Raw genomic sequence first — 14,851 nt, 5'->3', positions numbered from 1 at the left:
CTAGGCAAGGAAGTGAATGAGATGTATGGCAAGTTTTGTGAAATATATGATAAAGGCACAAAAAAATTTATACCAAAACAGAGATGCAGAACTAGGAAACAGGATTGGTTCAATAGAAATTGCGAGAGGGCTAGAGACCGAAAGACACAAAAATGGAATCAATACAGGAAGAGGCCGAACCCCCAAACATACCAGCGATACAAAGATGCGAGAAACAACTACACGGCAGTGAGGAGAGAGGCAGAAAGAAATTTTGAAAAAGGGATTGCGGACAAATGTAAAACAGAACCAGGTCTATTCTATAAATTCATAAACAACAAATTGCAGGTAAAGGATAATATTCAGAGGTTGAAAATGGGAAATAGATTCACGGAAGATGAAAAGGAAATGTGTGAAACACTAAACGAAAAGTTCCAAAGTGTGTTTGTACAAAATGAAATCTTTAGGGAACCAGATACAATAAGAATTCCAGAGAACAACATAGAACACATAGAGGTGTCTAGAGACGAAGTGGAAAAAATGCTCAAGGAGCTCGGTAAGAACAAAGCAGCTGGCCCAGATGGAGTTTCACCATGGGTTCTGAGAGAATGTGCATCTGAGCTCAGCATTCCACTTCACCTGATCTTTCAGGCATCCCTGTGTACAGGAATCGTAGCAGACGGGTGGAAACAGGCTAACATAGTTCCAATCTACAAAAGTGGCAGCAGGGAAGACCCCCTCAATTATAGACCTGTATCATTGACAAGTGTAATAGTGAAAGTATTGGAAAAACTAATCAAAACTAAATGGGTAGAACACCTAGAGAGAAATGATATAATATCAGACAGACAGTATGGTTTTCGATCTGGAAGATCCTGTGTATCGAATTTACTCAGTTTCTATGATCGAGCCACAGAGATATTACAGGAAAGAGATGGTTGGGTTGACTGCATCTATCTGGACCTAAAAAAGGCTTTCGACAGAGTTCCACATAAGAGGTTGTTCTGGAAACTGGAAAATATTGGAGGGGTGACAGGTAAGCTTCTATCATGGATGAAAAATTTTCTGACTGATAGAAAAATGAGGGCAGTAATCAGAGGCAATGTATCAGAATGGAGAAATGTCACAAGTGGAGTACCACAGGGTTCAGTTCTTGCACCAGTGATGTTTATTGTGTACATAAATGATCTACCAGTTGGTATACAGAATTATATGAACATGTTTGCTGATGATGCTAAGATAATAGGAAGGATAAGAAATTTAGATGACTGTCATGCCCTTCAAAAAGACCTGGACAAAATAAGTATATGGAGCACCACTTGGCAAATGGAATTTAATGTTAATAAATGTCATGTTATGGAATGTGGAATAGGAGAACATAGACCCCACACAACCTATATATTATGTGAGAAATCTTTAAAGAATTCTGATAAAGAAAGAGATCTAGGAGTGGTTCTAGATAGAAAACTATCACCTGAGGACCACATAAAGAATATTGTGCAAGGAGCCTATGCTATGCTTTCTAACTTCAGAATTGCATTTAAATACATGGATGGCGATATACTAAAGAAATTGTTCATGACTTTTGTTAGGCCAAAGCTAGAATATGCAGCTGTTGTGTGGTGCCCATATCTTAAGAAGCACATCAACAAACTGGAAAAGGTGCAAAGACATGCTACTAAGTGGCTCCCAGAACTGAAGGGCAAGAGCTACGAGGAGAGGTTAGAAGCATTAAATATGCCAAAACTAGAAGACAGAAGAAAAAGAGGTGATATGATCACTACATACAAAATAGTAACAGGAATTGATAAAATCGACAGGGAAGACTTCCTGAGACCTGGAATTTCAAGAACAAGAGGTCATAGATTTAAACTAGCTAAACACAGATGCCGAAGAAATATAAGAAAATTCACCTTCGCAAATAGAGTGGTAGACGGTTGGAACAAGTTAAGTGAGAAGGTGGTGGAGGCCAAGACCGTCAGTAGTTTCAAAGCGTTATATGACAAAGAGTGCTGGGAAGACGGGACACCACGAGCGTAGCTCTCATCCTGTAACTACACTTAGGTAATTACACTTAGGTAATTACACACACACATAATGTCTCCACTCGATTATCTGGACTATATGGGAAGGACCTCCAGCCGGATAATCACGTGTTCCGGATAATAGTACTTTTTCACCACTGAGCCCAAAAGGGACCATTTCCAACAATTTTTATACCACACTCATGATTTGAATTGACACACACTAATTAGTGAGTGGGGCTGGGTGGGTGGTTAGCTGCCTAGCTGGTAGGTGGGCAGGGCAAGTGGGTGTGCAGGCAGGTGGGTGGGTGGGTGGGCAGGTGGGTATGGAGGTGGGTGGGTAGGTGGGCATGGAGGTGGGTGAGTGGGTGGGCAGGGAGGTGGGTGAGTGGGTGGGCAGGCAGGAACAGGTGGGTTTTGGATAAGTGGATGGCAGGTAGATGGGCTTGGTGGGTGAACAGGTTCGAGCAGGCAAGTGGGTGAATAGGTGGGTGGGTGGGCGAGCAGGCAGGTGGGTAAGTGGGCGAGCAGGCAGGTGGGTGAGTGGGCGAGCAGGCAGGTGGGTGAACAGGTGGGTGGGTGGATTGACAGGTGGTTGGGTGGGTTATCAGGCAGGTTGGTAAATAAATAAATAAAATATGCACATTGCAGACCAAAATCATATACATACAGCATATGATTTGTGCCGTTTAAGGGTTAAAACACATTAAACAATTCTTGGTGGATGGTTGTGGGTTGGCTTGCACCATACCAGCCATGCTTGTGTATATTTCACTCTGGTTTGCACTCTCACTCCTGTCTTCTCCCTTTACACAAGTACACTAATATAATTTATGTTTTGTGCACACTCTTCAGGTTATTTGCTGTTTCCCGCACAGTCACACACACATTATGTGAAGCAACCAATTTATTCTCACTGTTTCAACTCCCCATTTTACCATTTCATTCACCATCACCCTGAGTTAGCAGCATATGTTCCCAACTTGATTTTACTGACCTTGAAACTGTAGTAATCCTTGTCCTTTGTCATGTTAATTTTAACATCGCTACATTTTTGGTTGGTGGTGTCTTCGTATGGTACCTTGGTTGTGGTGGTCAATCCATCAGATATTCCTGTAACAAAAGAAGTGACCATTGTCTTTTTTGAAAAATATAACAAGTATTTTGGGAGATAACTAACCTTAAGATACAAACCCCACGTCCAGCTACTGGTCAGACACAATGGTACCTAGCCTGGCTGGCTGAGTGATGCTCTCATTTATTGAGTTATCCCATGGCCAATGTTGGAAAGATTTACAGAGGTACATAATAGGCGCAGGAACTGAACCCCACAGTTCATTTAGTTAAACAAGTGACAATCTGTTGAAAGTATTTTCACAATTATTATTATTATTACAAACATATACATGCATACATACATACATATACATACATACATACATTCATGTATACACACATACCCAAATTCATATGCATATAACAGCATTTTTATATCACAAGTAATTCCAGAAGAGGTCAATAGCAGTATACATAAGCAGTGAGTCAGTCACACAGTTACTAGTCTTGCTCCACACCCACCCAACAGTCATGTGCAGGCTGGACCTATAGTAAGCAAATTTTGGATACTTGGCTAAGATTCCTGGCAATACATCATCTTGAATGAAGTATTTACACATTTTTTGGACATCACTGATGGTGATGATCTCTGAATTCCACAATTTTTTCACATTCCATCATATAATGATGCAAAGTATGTGAATAGTTCTGCTGACAAAGTTTACATTTTGTCAAATCTACATCAACAGATAATACAAACTCTCAGAGGTGCTTGTAGCCGAGTCTAAGCCGAGCTATGGTAACATCTAGAAATCTGTTAACCTTATTGGGCAATCCATACACGTGCAGGTCTTCCTTCAGAATAGAATAATGATCAATGAAGGAACTAGTGTGAATTTCAATTTGCCTGATTTTTGCTGTTCCAGGAATATATTACTGTCCACAGGCTGCTCAAAGGCAGTCCAAGATGGTAATCAATTCCCTCTTTATGAGTAAATATTTTAGCTAACTCATCAGTTCTATCATGCATTTGGAATCCAATATGGGAAGGAATCCACAGGAGACAAATTCTGACTCCATCATTGATTATTTCATTATATCTGTGTCTAGCTTCAGACACAAGCATGTCACAGTTATGCCTTGGGGAGCAGAGTGCGGTCAAGGATGACAAGTTGTCACTTACAATTAACGTGTCAACATTGGATTCACATACAAGTTTGAGTGCAAAGGAGTATGGCAAACAACTCTGTTTGAAGAGTGGAGGCCCAGTTATTTATACACGTTCCACACTCATAGGAATAGGAACCATCTCCTGCTGTCACAACAAGTGCACTTCCAGTTGCACCATAGGACTGGTGCAAGGAGCCATCATTGTAAATAATTTGGGAGAGAGAGTGCACTCTTTGACCAGGACATCAGTTTAGCTCACGGCATTCTACCTTGCTTCTTGTTGCAGTATGGGTTGTTCTTTAACACTTTCGCCCGGACATGACGCAGCATTGCGTCATCCGTTTACTGTCGGTAATACCGGGGATGACGCAGCATTGCGTCATCCACTTTAAATAATCGCCAAAAATCAGGTTTTTATCCGATTTTTTGGGGACTGGTTTTAAAATGCGCGCTGATGTCTTCCCATTTTCTTTGTTGAGCCTCGTGGCCCTCAGGCGGCTTGGCACACACCGTGGGCCCATTGTTTTCGCTCCACTGTTGTAACCAATGTTGCCTCCCCTCGCATCTCAAACATGTGTACATTTCGGCTATTTTCCGTGGCTATATTTCTTACTGCGGCTTTAGAAACTATCTACGCTTACTCCACGATGGATAGTGATCATGAACAAGGCCCTTCCAGGAAGAAAATTGCAAAAGAAAGGCTTGAAAAGGGCGGGAATTGGCAGTGTAGCTGGAAGGCGTCTGAGCGCTCACTTGCGGCTAACGCGTGGCCCGTCTTCAACTCTTCGGCGGTTGGAGCGTGACCAGGTTTTTTATTTTATATGCTAATGTTCCTCTAGAGAATTCAATTGCGAACCCATTGAGACCAAAATGAAAGACCTAGGACGAAAATTGAGGTGACCAGAGTGAAAATAGTGAAAACATTTTATCGCGTTTGCGCGCTCCTGGGTAACTCGTTCGCACTTTCTCTGTTTGCTGCGGGTAATTAGCCAGGCTTTTGGAGTTTATATGCATTTAGTGCTGTACAGAATTCTATTGCGAACACAATGATACAAAATTTAATCTCGTAGGATGAGAATTAAGGTGACAAAGTTGGAGAGTATACACTTTTCAGAATTTACGCGCGCTCCCGTGACACCCTGGGTCCCATATCGCACAGTTGAGGGGTGGCGCGTGGGGACGCCAAAGTGTTAATAATCTTCCTGGGTGGGAAAAGGTGGGACAGTAAATTGGAAAAGGGTGATCTTCCATGGGGCAGGAAAGTGTCGTTGTTGATGCTCTTGGTAGAGAAGATGAACATTGTACATTTTGAGTACAGTGGCTGTTTTGGTAATCTATTTGCTAGGATGCTGAACTTCAAGAAAGATTGTCAGCAGGGCTTGTGCAGGAGTTGGGGTGAGTTAACCTAAGCATCTTGATACCAATTAAGGCAATAACTTCAGAGATACAATCACTTACATATGGCACATTCAGTGCCTTCCTCATGTTTAGTAATTAATTTGTAAGGGGGCATTTGTGGATAATCCTCATAGCTTCGTTTTGCATCTTTTCCAGCCCCTCCAAGTATTTTCTCAGGCACGGATTAACTGCACACATACTTGCTCAATAATCAGATCTAATATACAAGAGGCAATTTTGGCAATTCTCGCATTTGTGCCATAGTTGGGGTGATAACCTGCCCCAGCCTTGAGAGCACAAAGCCACTCTTTACATTAAAGACCCTTATCTATCTACAACATAACAGTGCATTGTAATCTCAAAACCAAGGTATTTGTATTTGGTTACATCTTCCTGCATCTCTCTGAGAGGCCAGGTTCTGGCTCATTGTCCCCAGTAGGCTAATAGAACTCCACAACTGATGACACTTAGCAGTATGGAACTGATCAGTGTATGATTAGCTTCAGGGAGCCGACAGGGCTCCCTGCAGAAAATGATAGAAAATTCATTTGTTATACAAGAATTGACAAATAGTTCCATATTCTAAGTATACAGCAATTATTCATGGATGCACACATTACGTAATGACTAGAATTTCAATAATCACACTCGATATAAAAAATCACAATATTATACATGGCTTTGGTATTGATATTGTCAATGTCAAAGCAGTCAGTGACATTGAAGATAACCTGCCTGTGTTAGCCCCCATACATCATCATCATCATCTACAGCAGCCAGTGACATTGAAGATAACCTGCCTGTGTTAGCCCCCATACATCATCATCATCATCTACATCTACAGCAGCCAGTGACATTGAAGATAACCTGCCTGTGTTAGCCCCCATACATCATCATCATCATCTACAGCAGCCAGTGACATTGAAGATAACCTGCCTGTGTTAGCCCCCATACATCATCATCATCATCTACATCTACAGCAGCCAGTGACATTGAAGATAACCTGCCTGTGTTAGCCCCCATACATCATCATCATCATCATCATCTACAGCAGCCAGTGACATTGAAGATAACCTGCCTGTGTTAGCCCCCATACATCATCATCTACATCTACAGCAGTCAGTGACATTGAAGATAACCTGCCTGTGTTAGCCCCCATACATCATCATCATCATCTACAGCAGTCAGTGACATTGAAGATAACCTGCCTGTGTTAGCCCCCATACATCATCATCATCTTCTACAGCAGTCAGTGACATTGAAGATAACCTGCCTGTGTTAGCCCCCATACATCATCATCATCATCATCTACAGCAGTCAGTGACATTGAAGATAACCTGCCTGTGTTAGCCCCCATACATCATCATCATCATCATCTACAGCAGCCAGTGACATTGAAGATAACCTGCCTGTGTTAGCCCCCATACATCATCATCTACATCTACAGCAGCCAGTGACACTGAAGATGACACGTCAATTTCTACTAACCGTGCATCATCATCTACAGCAGACGCCTCCACTACTCTACTCTCTCACTCTTAAAAAAACCAGCATTGAATGTAATGAAATGCCCTTTTCTGGGTGAGACCCTGAAGCTCCCTGGTGCTATCCAGGCTGATAACGCTAATATTAGACTCTGGTATCAGTGTGAATGAAGTTCTTAGGCCTACCGGGGAAGACGAGCTAGAACCTGGCCCCCCTTGGAGAGGCACGAGGAGCAATGGCCTATAGAACCCCCCCCCCCCATGTGGTTGGAAGCATTCTATGTCTGCCATTCACCGGGTCAGGCACCCAGAAAGGTAAGTATCCCAAAACAAACCCCCAATTCTGGTTAAGAAATTGCTATTAAGAGCAGAACTAGTGGACAGAACTCTCTAAACAAAAACTTTGCATGATGTCACCACGTCGCCGCGCTACCGTCTGCACAGCTCCCCCCTCCCCGGGAAGGGGGAGGGGGAGCCCCAGACCCCTTGTACCGACCACCCAAGTCCTCAGTTCTGAGGCTGCATATAAAAAATCAGCATTGAATGTAATGAAACGCCATTTTCTGGGCGAGTCCCAGAGGCTCCCCGGAGCTTACCAGGCTGATATGCTAATGTCAGACTTTGGCATCAGTCATGTGTATGGAGTTCTTATGGGCCTACCGGGGACCACGAGCCAGAACCTGGCCCCCCTCTAGAGAGGCAAGGGGAGCAATGGCCTATAGAAACCCCCATGTGGTTGGAAGCATTCTATGTCTGCCATCGACCGGGTTAGGCACCCAGAAAGGTAGGCGTCCTAAAACAAACCCCTATTCTGGTGAAAATTGCTACCAAAAACCGAACGAGTAAATAGAACTCCCCAAACAAAAATGAGCAAACTAGTATGACATCACCCGTCATCGCGCCACTGTCTGCGCAGCTCCCCTCCTCCCCGGGAGGGGGAAGGGGTAGCTCCAGACCTACCCACCAGCGGTCCACACCCCAGTTCTGAGGCTGGATGTCAAAACACGTGATAAACCGCCGACCGAAGGGAGGGAGGGAATCCGGGGAGCCTGCGGGACTCACCCAGAAAATGCCGTTTCATTACATTCAATGCTGGTTTTCTGGGGGAGCCCCTACGGCTCCCCGGAGCTAACTACCCACAGAGGAAAAGAATAGGGACAGATCCGGGAGGCGGTCGCCGCACACTACTCAACCCAAAGTCGAGACAACAGGCCGCATCCGCCGACCCAAAGCGACCCAGGCCTGACTGGGCCCCAGGAAGTGTACAAGGTAATGAGCAGCTAAGGACCCTACTCGACCGTCAAATTCCCCATGCCCGAATGTCCTCCCAGGACGCGGTACCAAAGACGGCGGCAAGAGCCGTGAACTTGCGGACGTCATGGGCACGGAGATAGACCGCAGGCTGGCAAGCCTTAACACTTTCCCGCGTTAGCGACAAGATCTCTAGTCGCTTCATTTTTCTCTTGATTCCTCTTGGACGATGCGGCCCTGAGTGACTCATTAAAATATTTGTTAAAAATTTAAATTTTATCAGATCAATCTGGTAGTGGTTTCAAAATGAGCGCCTTTAGATTGCGCACAATTTAGCACCCATATGTCACTTGAGGAGGACATATATTTTTCTCTTGAATGCACCTCAAGTGGCATTTGAAAAAAATATTTCTATAAAATCCAATTCTTATCCGATCGACTTGGGGATAATTTAAGCATGTTTGCTATTAAATTTTCGTTTTCTCTAATAGCCACATAGCCTATTTGGGAGAACGGAGTTCGTTTGTATCTTCGTGGTAAAACTATTGTAATGTTGACACGACGAGTGTAATCGACGAAGTTTCTTTATTTGGTGCCGGTCAAACGCATCCTTGTGTGACATTTTAAACATATGTTCTTCTAGATCATTCTATTGTGAACACATTGGTACAAAAATTAAGTACGTACATCGAAAATTAAGGTCAGGACAGTGAAAAGAATATACACTTTTCAAAAGGTGTTTCGGCGATCTGCCGTTGGGTGTGCCGTAAGAGGTAACACTTCAGCCACTTCCCACACTCTTGCGGGTGGGCCGCGATCATGATTCTACATTTATATGCATATGTCCACGAAGGGAATTTTATTGCGGTCACAGTGATACCAAAATTAACGACGTAGCACAATTCTGGGATTGACAAACATGAAAAGATCATAAACATTTCAGCGCGGTTTGACGCTCACGGCTAACAATTGCCATAATTTTTTATTTGGTGCGGGTCTCATGTCGGGTTTGGTGAAATTTTACATATATATTCCTCTAGAGCATTCTCTTGCAAACAAATTGATACCAAATTTAAATACATACATGGAATATTAAGGAGAGCAGACCGAAAAGATTATAAACATTTTAGTGTCACTGCGCGGTCGCCCGAAACGAACGGCGCAAACCCCAGATAGTACACAGTTAACTCCCCGGGCCAGGAGAGTGTTAAGAACCCTGCGGACGACCTGGGAGACCCGAACCCTTGAACAGGGAAGAAGGGAACCAGAGCAACCCAAAGCGCGTCCACAGACCCAGAAGCGGTGGCGTGCCAATAACGGCGGAGAGCCGCAACCGGACAAAAACAAAATGCACCCCCGGCCCAACCAACCATCAACAACCCAGGGACCTCTCCGGAAAGCAACAGTCTCATTCTTCGCCAAAATAGAAGGAGAAGGCTGCAGACGAACAAAACGATCACCCCGACCGAAGGAGCAGAAAACTCCTGTGCAGGAGGAGAGCATGAAGCTCACCTACCCGACCCCCAGAGGCCAATGCCAACTGGAAAAGTGCCATCGAAAAACAAATTATGTTCATCAATGTTGTTCATTCATTGATCATTCTCCCCAATGCGAGCAAGCTCACCAGGGGATCAGAAACCACGGGTCCGACGTGAGACACCAGAGAAGGGACATCGCAAGACCCTGAAAAAAACAATAGGCAGGGCAAGCCAGAAAAACAGGAACCCAAACCTGGCAACAGGAAGGCCAAAAGGCACAAACAAAACACACAACAGTGTGAAGAAGGAAATGATAAAAAGACCAGCAGAAACACCCCAGCACCAGCGGCCAGGGACAAGAGTGAAGCAGGAAGACGAGAGGAATGCATGAGGAAGGGAAGTGGCGGAGGCCAATCCAACACCCAGCGTCCAGGGCAAATAAGAGCCCAGTAGGCTCCGGAAGTTAAACAGAAGTGAATGATAGGCGAGGGGCGAGACGAAGAGCCAAAGCTCAACTAGACGAGGACAATGAGGTTAGGACAGAGAATCCAAGGAACATGGAAAAACCAAGCCCGTCACAGCAAGACCGGCAAGGAAGGAGGGCCTCAGAAAAATCAAGGGAACAAAAAACCCAAACAAGGAAGGCGCCAGAAGGAGCACGGAAGGGCCGAACAAAACGCCACAACCATACCCCCATATGCAGCAGCAGTATCAAAACCTCAGCAAAACGTCACCACATTCCCAGAGAAAGTGACAGGGTAGATAAAGATAAACTGTAACACGGGTGGCACACAAACAAGGGGACACAGGTGGAAACCAAGTACCCAACCGAGCCACAGGGACGTTAGAAGAAACGTTTGCAGTGTCACAGGTAACAGATGGAACACATTAGGCAGTGACGAAGCACATTGGGCAGCCCATACCTGGGCTGACCCCATACACAGTTCCAAGTGTAGAGACGAGAGAGCCCAGGAGGCTCAAACTTCTAAAGATGAACCCCCAGGACGTGTCCACTCACGGAGGCCAAGTGGGGAGGCCCACCAAACACAAATATAGATATATATTTCCCCAAGAACAGCGATGAGAGACCACAAAGGCAGACCCCCCCCCCCACCAGGCAGAAAATGAAAACAAAAGAAAACCCCCGCAAGAGGACACCGTACCCAGGCGGAACAGAACTGGCCACTGTTATTGGTGAAAACTAGCTGTGCAGTACCCCGTGCCCCTACCAGTGACAAAAGCTACCTCCTACCCAGAGACAAACAAGGGTAAGAAAAACTCCAGCTGACCCCAAGGGCGGCCAAATACTGAGCAGTAAACAGCACAGCGGAGGTAGATCCCAAGGTGACTTGTGGAAGGAGGCACCAAGCCCCAAGTGCAGTACTTACAGGGCACCTAGGGAAAGGAACCCTAGGCACATGCAGCCCAAGTACTGTGGAATGCGACTCTTGGCTCACACACCACCTGTAGAGACATCCCACATCACCAGGCACAGAAATTAAACAAAAGCTGGAGCCAGAGGCACGACCGCACCAGACTACCATCAACCAAGAACTGAAGGTTGGGTCACCGGCGGGTGGGTCTGGGGCTTACCCCTCCCCCTCCCGGGGAGGGGGGGGGGGTTGCGCAGACAGCGGAACAGCAACATCATGACGATATATTAGTTTGCTAATTCTCGTTTGCGGAGTTCTCTCCACTTGTTCGGCCTTTGGCCGCAATAATTTTACCAGAATAGGGGTTTGTTTTGGAACGCCTACCTCTCTGGGTGCCTGTCCCGGTTGATGGCAGACATAGAATGCTCCCAACCACAGGGGAGTCTCTATAGGCCATTGCTCCTCGTGCCTCTCTAGAGGGGGCCAAGTTCTGGCTAGTGGTCCCGGTAGGCAAGAACTCCATGCACATTGACTGATGCCAGAAAGTTATACATATCCATTCAGCCTGGATAGCTCCGGGGAGCTGACGGGGCTCCCCCCAGAAACAGTGAGTCACCCTGAGACAAGAGGACAGAGTAACCCTCAAACTCGCACAAGGCGAGAGGAGATCCAGAGGTCACATCCAACATACCCCTTGCACCCCCGCAGGGTTTCCTCAGGGCCCTTAGACTGGAATCTCAAATGGAAGCCCAGATAGGGTACTGCAAACCGGCACCTAAGTTTACCAACCAAGCTTCTAAAACCTTAACCCACAGGACATGTCCATTCACAGGGGCCTAGCATCAAGGCCCACCCCAAAAAAGAAAGAAAGAAAGAGTGAGTGAGTGAGTGAGTGATTTATTTATTTATATATATATATATATATATATATATATATATATATATATATATATATATATATATATATATATATATAAATAAATAAATAAATAAATAAAGGAGATACAGGGGCAACCAACCGAAGGCAGACCCCACCAGTCAGAAAACAAAAAAGAAAAGCCGTGCAAGAGAATAACATAGCCAGGCAGAAGAGAGCCGGCCTCTATAATAGGTGATAACAGGTGTGCAGTACCCCGCACCCCTACCAGTGCCAACTACCCCAAGGTAAACAAGGTAGGAGGAAACCCCCCAGCACACTTAGGGTTATCTTGAGATAATTTCGGGGCTTTTTAGTGTCCCCGCGGCCCGGTCCTCGACCAGGCCTCCACCCCCAGGAAGCAGCCCGTGACAGCTGACTAACACCCAGGTACCTATTTTACTGCTAGGTAACAGGGGCATAGGGTGAAAGAAACTCTGCCTATTGTTTTTCGCCGGCACCTGGGATTATCAATTGGTCAATTACTAAGCAGCAAAAGACCAAGCAAAGGTAGACCCCAAGGTGACTTGTGGAAGATGGGCCCAAGCCCCATGGGCAGTACTTACAGGGCACTTAGGAAGGCAACCCTAAGTTCATGTAGTCCGAGTACCAGTGAAGATTACTCCAAGCTCACGCACCACCCTGAAGACAGCACTAAACACAAGGCACACTACTTAACACAAGAATCAGGAGCTGGAGTCACACGACCAACGCCTAGACACATCAGCCGAGAACTGAAGGTGTGGGTAGTTGGCGTGAGTGGTTTGGGGCTCCCCCTGGGGCTCCCCCTGGGGCTCCCCCTGGGGCTCCCCCTTCCCCCCCTACACAGACGGCGGGGTGGCACGTGGCAATATCATGCTCGTTTGTTCGTTTTTTCTTTGGGGGAGTTCTGTCCACTCGTTTGACTTCCAGTAGTAGTTTCAACCAGAATAGTGTTTGTTTTGGAATGCTTATCTTTCTGGGTGCCTGACCCAGTGGATGGCAGACACAGAATGCTCCAAATCACATGTGCATTTCTATAGGTCATTGTTCCTCGTGCCTCTCTGAGGCGGGGGGGGCAGGTTCTGGCTTGTGGTCCCTGATAGGCCTAAGAACTCCATTCACACTGACTGATGCCAAAGTTTTATATATCCATATCAGCCTAGATCGCTCCCAGGAGCCAAAGGGGCTCCCTCCAGAAAAGATACAGGTACCCCAACTGCGACCAGTTGAGCTGAAAAGCATCCACCTAGAGAGCCTCGCAGTGAGGGAACAGCATCACAAGACACCGAGACCTAACCAAATGCGAAGAGGTACACCTCCGGGCACCAGCACATCTGGCAAAGCCAAAGGAAGGAAATGGCATCGACTGTTCCCTCCGTGGAAAGAGGAATGAAGCGAGACAGACCTTCCTCCAGGATGGTGGACACACTCTGAACGTGAACAGCACAGAGAGCTAATCCCCAAGAACTCAGCAGAAGAGCTACCTGAAGCGACAAGCTCAAAAGGACACAGACCAAAGAGACTCACCCAAGTTCAGAAGATGAATCACGGAGGAACAGTTTGAATGGAGCTGGATCACTGAGCCCCAAGGAATCCAAATCCTCTGCAGTGCCTGCCACACCACCGCAAATTCACTCACCGTGCTGTGAGCCCTGACTCATGGACAGCTGCCAATGCCTCTGCCTGACTGGTGAGCTCTGGCCACAAAGCCCCAACCGACAGACAAGGCATCCGTGTAGACATCGAGCAAGGTAGGAGGAAGGCACCAAGGCACCGAACTCCAAAAACCATGAAGAGGAAGCCAGTGACGCAGCATCGGTGCAAGGATACCAAGGGGGCAAACCCAATGATCGTGAAAGTGGCTGTCCCGAGGATAATGGAACAACCTCCCGAGTCAAACCCTGCCCAGCAGGCAAACCAGAAAGGAAAAGTTCCAAGGAAAAGTTCCGACTCCCGCACAGCTGCTCGAGGAACCGCTGAGTGAACTGGTTCCCCCCCAACAGCAGCCGATGGTAGGACTGCAGCTGGAGCAAGGCTTTGAGAGGCAGAGAAAGGGACACAGTCCGAGAATCTCAAACAAGGCCCAGCAAGGTCTGAACCTGAGATAGAACCAACTGGAGTTTCCTCCAGCTCACCAGGAACCCTAACCTGGCAAGTTGGGAAATATCCAGACAGGCGGACCAACTGGGAGCCTAAACCAACCAGTCGTCAAGGTAGGCCAAGACCCGAAGACCTAGCAGACAAAGATGGGCCACCACGACCTGAATTAAGCGCATTAAAATGCAAGGTGCCAAATTGAGCCCAAAAGGAAGACAACGAAATTGGTAAGACTGTCGCTCCACCACAGAACCCAACCAATCCCTGAACCCAGGATGAATTGGGCTGTACCAATACACGTCTTTGAGGGCTATGGAAATCGTCCAAGTGCCCGGCTCGAGAACAAGTCAGACCAGGGACAACATAGTCATCTGAAAGGAGGGGCAAGAAATTAACCGGTTCAGACGAGACACGTCCAAAAAAAGTAAGAGAAATTCGCACAGTCCCACTTTGGAACTACACACCGGAAAAAAAAAAACACCAAAGAGACAAAGTCGTGTCAATCCTGCCTATGCAAACCCACCCCGAAACGACTTGACGGATGGAAGGAGAAAAGGCCTGTCTCAAAAGAATGGACCTCCAAATGGAAGGAAGGGCCGCCCAACACCACCAGAGGCCTCAAGAGACAACGCATGCCCATAAC

General features: G+C 46.4%; 1 protein-coding gene across 1 annotated transcript in view; it reads right to left on the bottom strand.

Annotated features, from left to right (window-relative positions):
• Positions 1-14,851, bottom strand: part of LOC123762720 (protein GPR107) — a 158,114-nt gene that overhangs the window by 109,544 nt on the left and 33,719 nt on the right. The window contains exon 6 of the mRNA XM_045749433.2: positions 3,001-3,116. Coding sequence (XP_045605389.2) covers positions 3,001-3,116 — 116 coding nt within the window. The remainder of the gene's footprint in view (positions 1-3,000; positions 3,117-14,851) is intronic.

Source organism: Procambarus clarkii, chromosome 27 (genome assembly GCF_040958095.1).
Source record: "Procambarus clarkii isolate CNS0578487 chromosome 27, FALCON_Pclarkii_2.0, whole genome shotgun sequence".
Classification (NCBI taxonomy): domain Eukaryota; kingdom Metazoa; phylum Arthropoda; class Malacostraca; order Decapoda; family Cambaridae; genus Procambarus; species Procambarus clarkii.
This window is presented reverse-complemented; position numbering and strand designations above follow the sequence as displayed.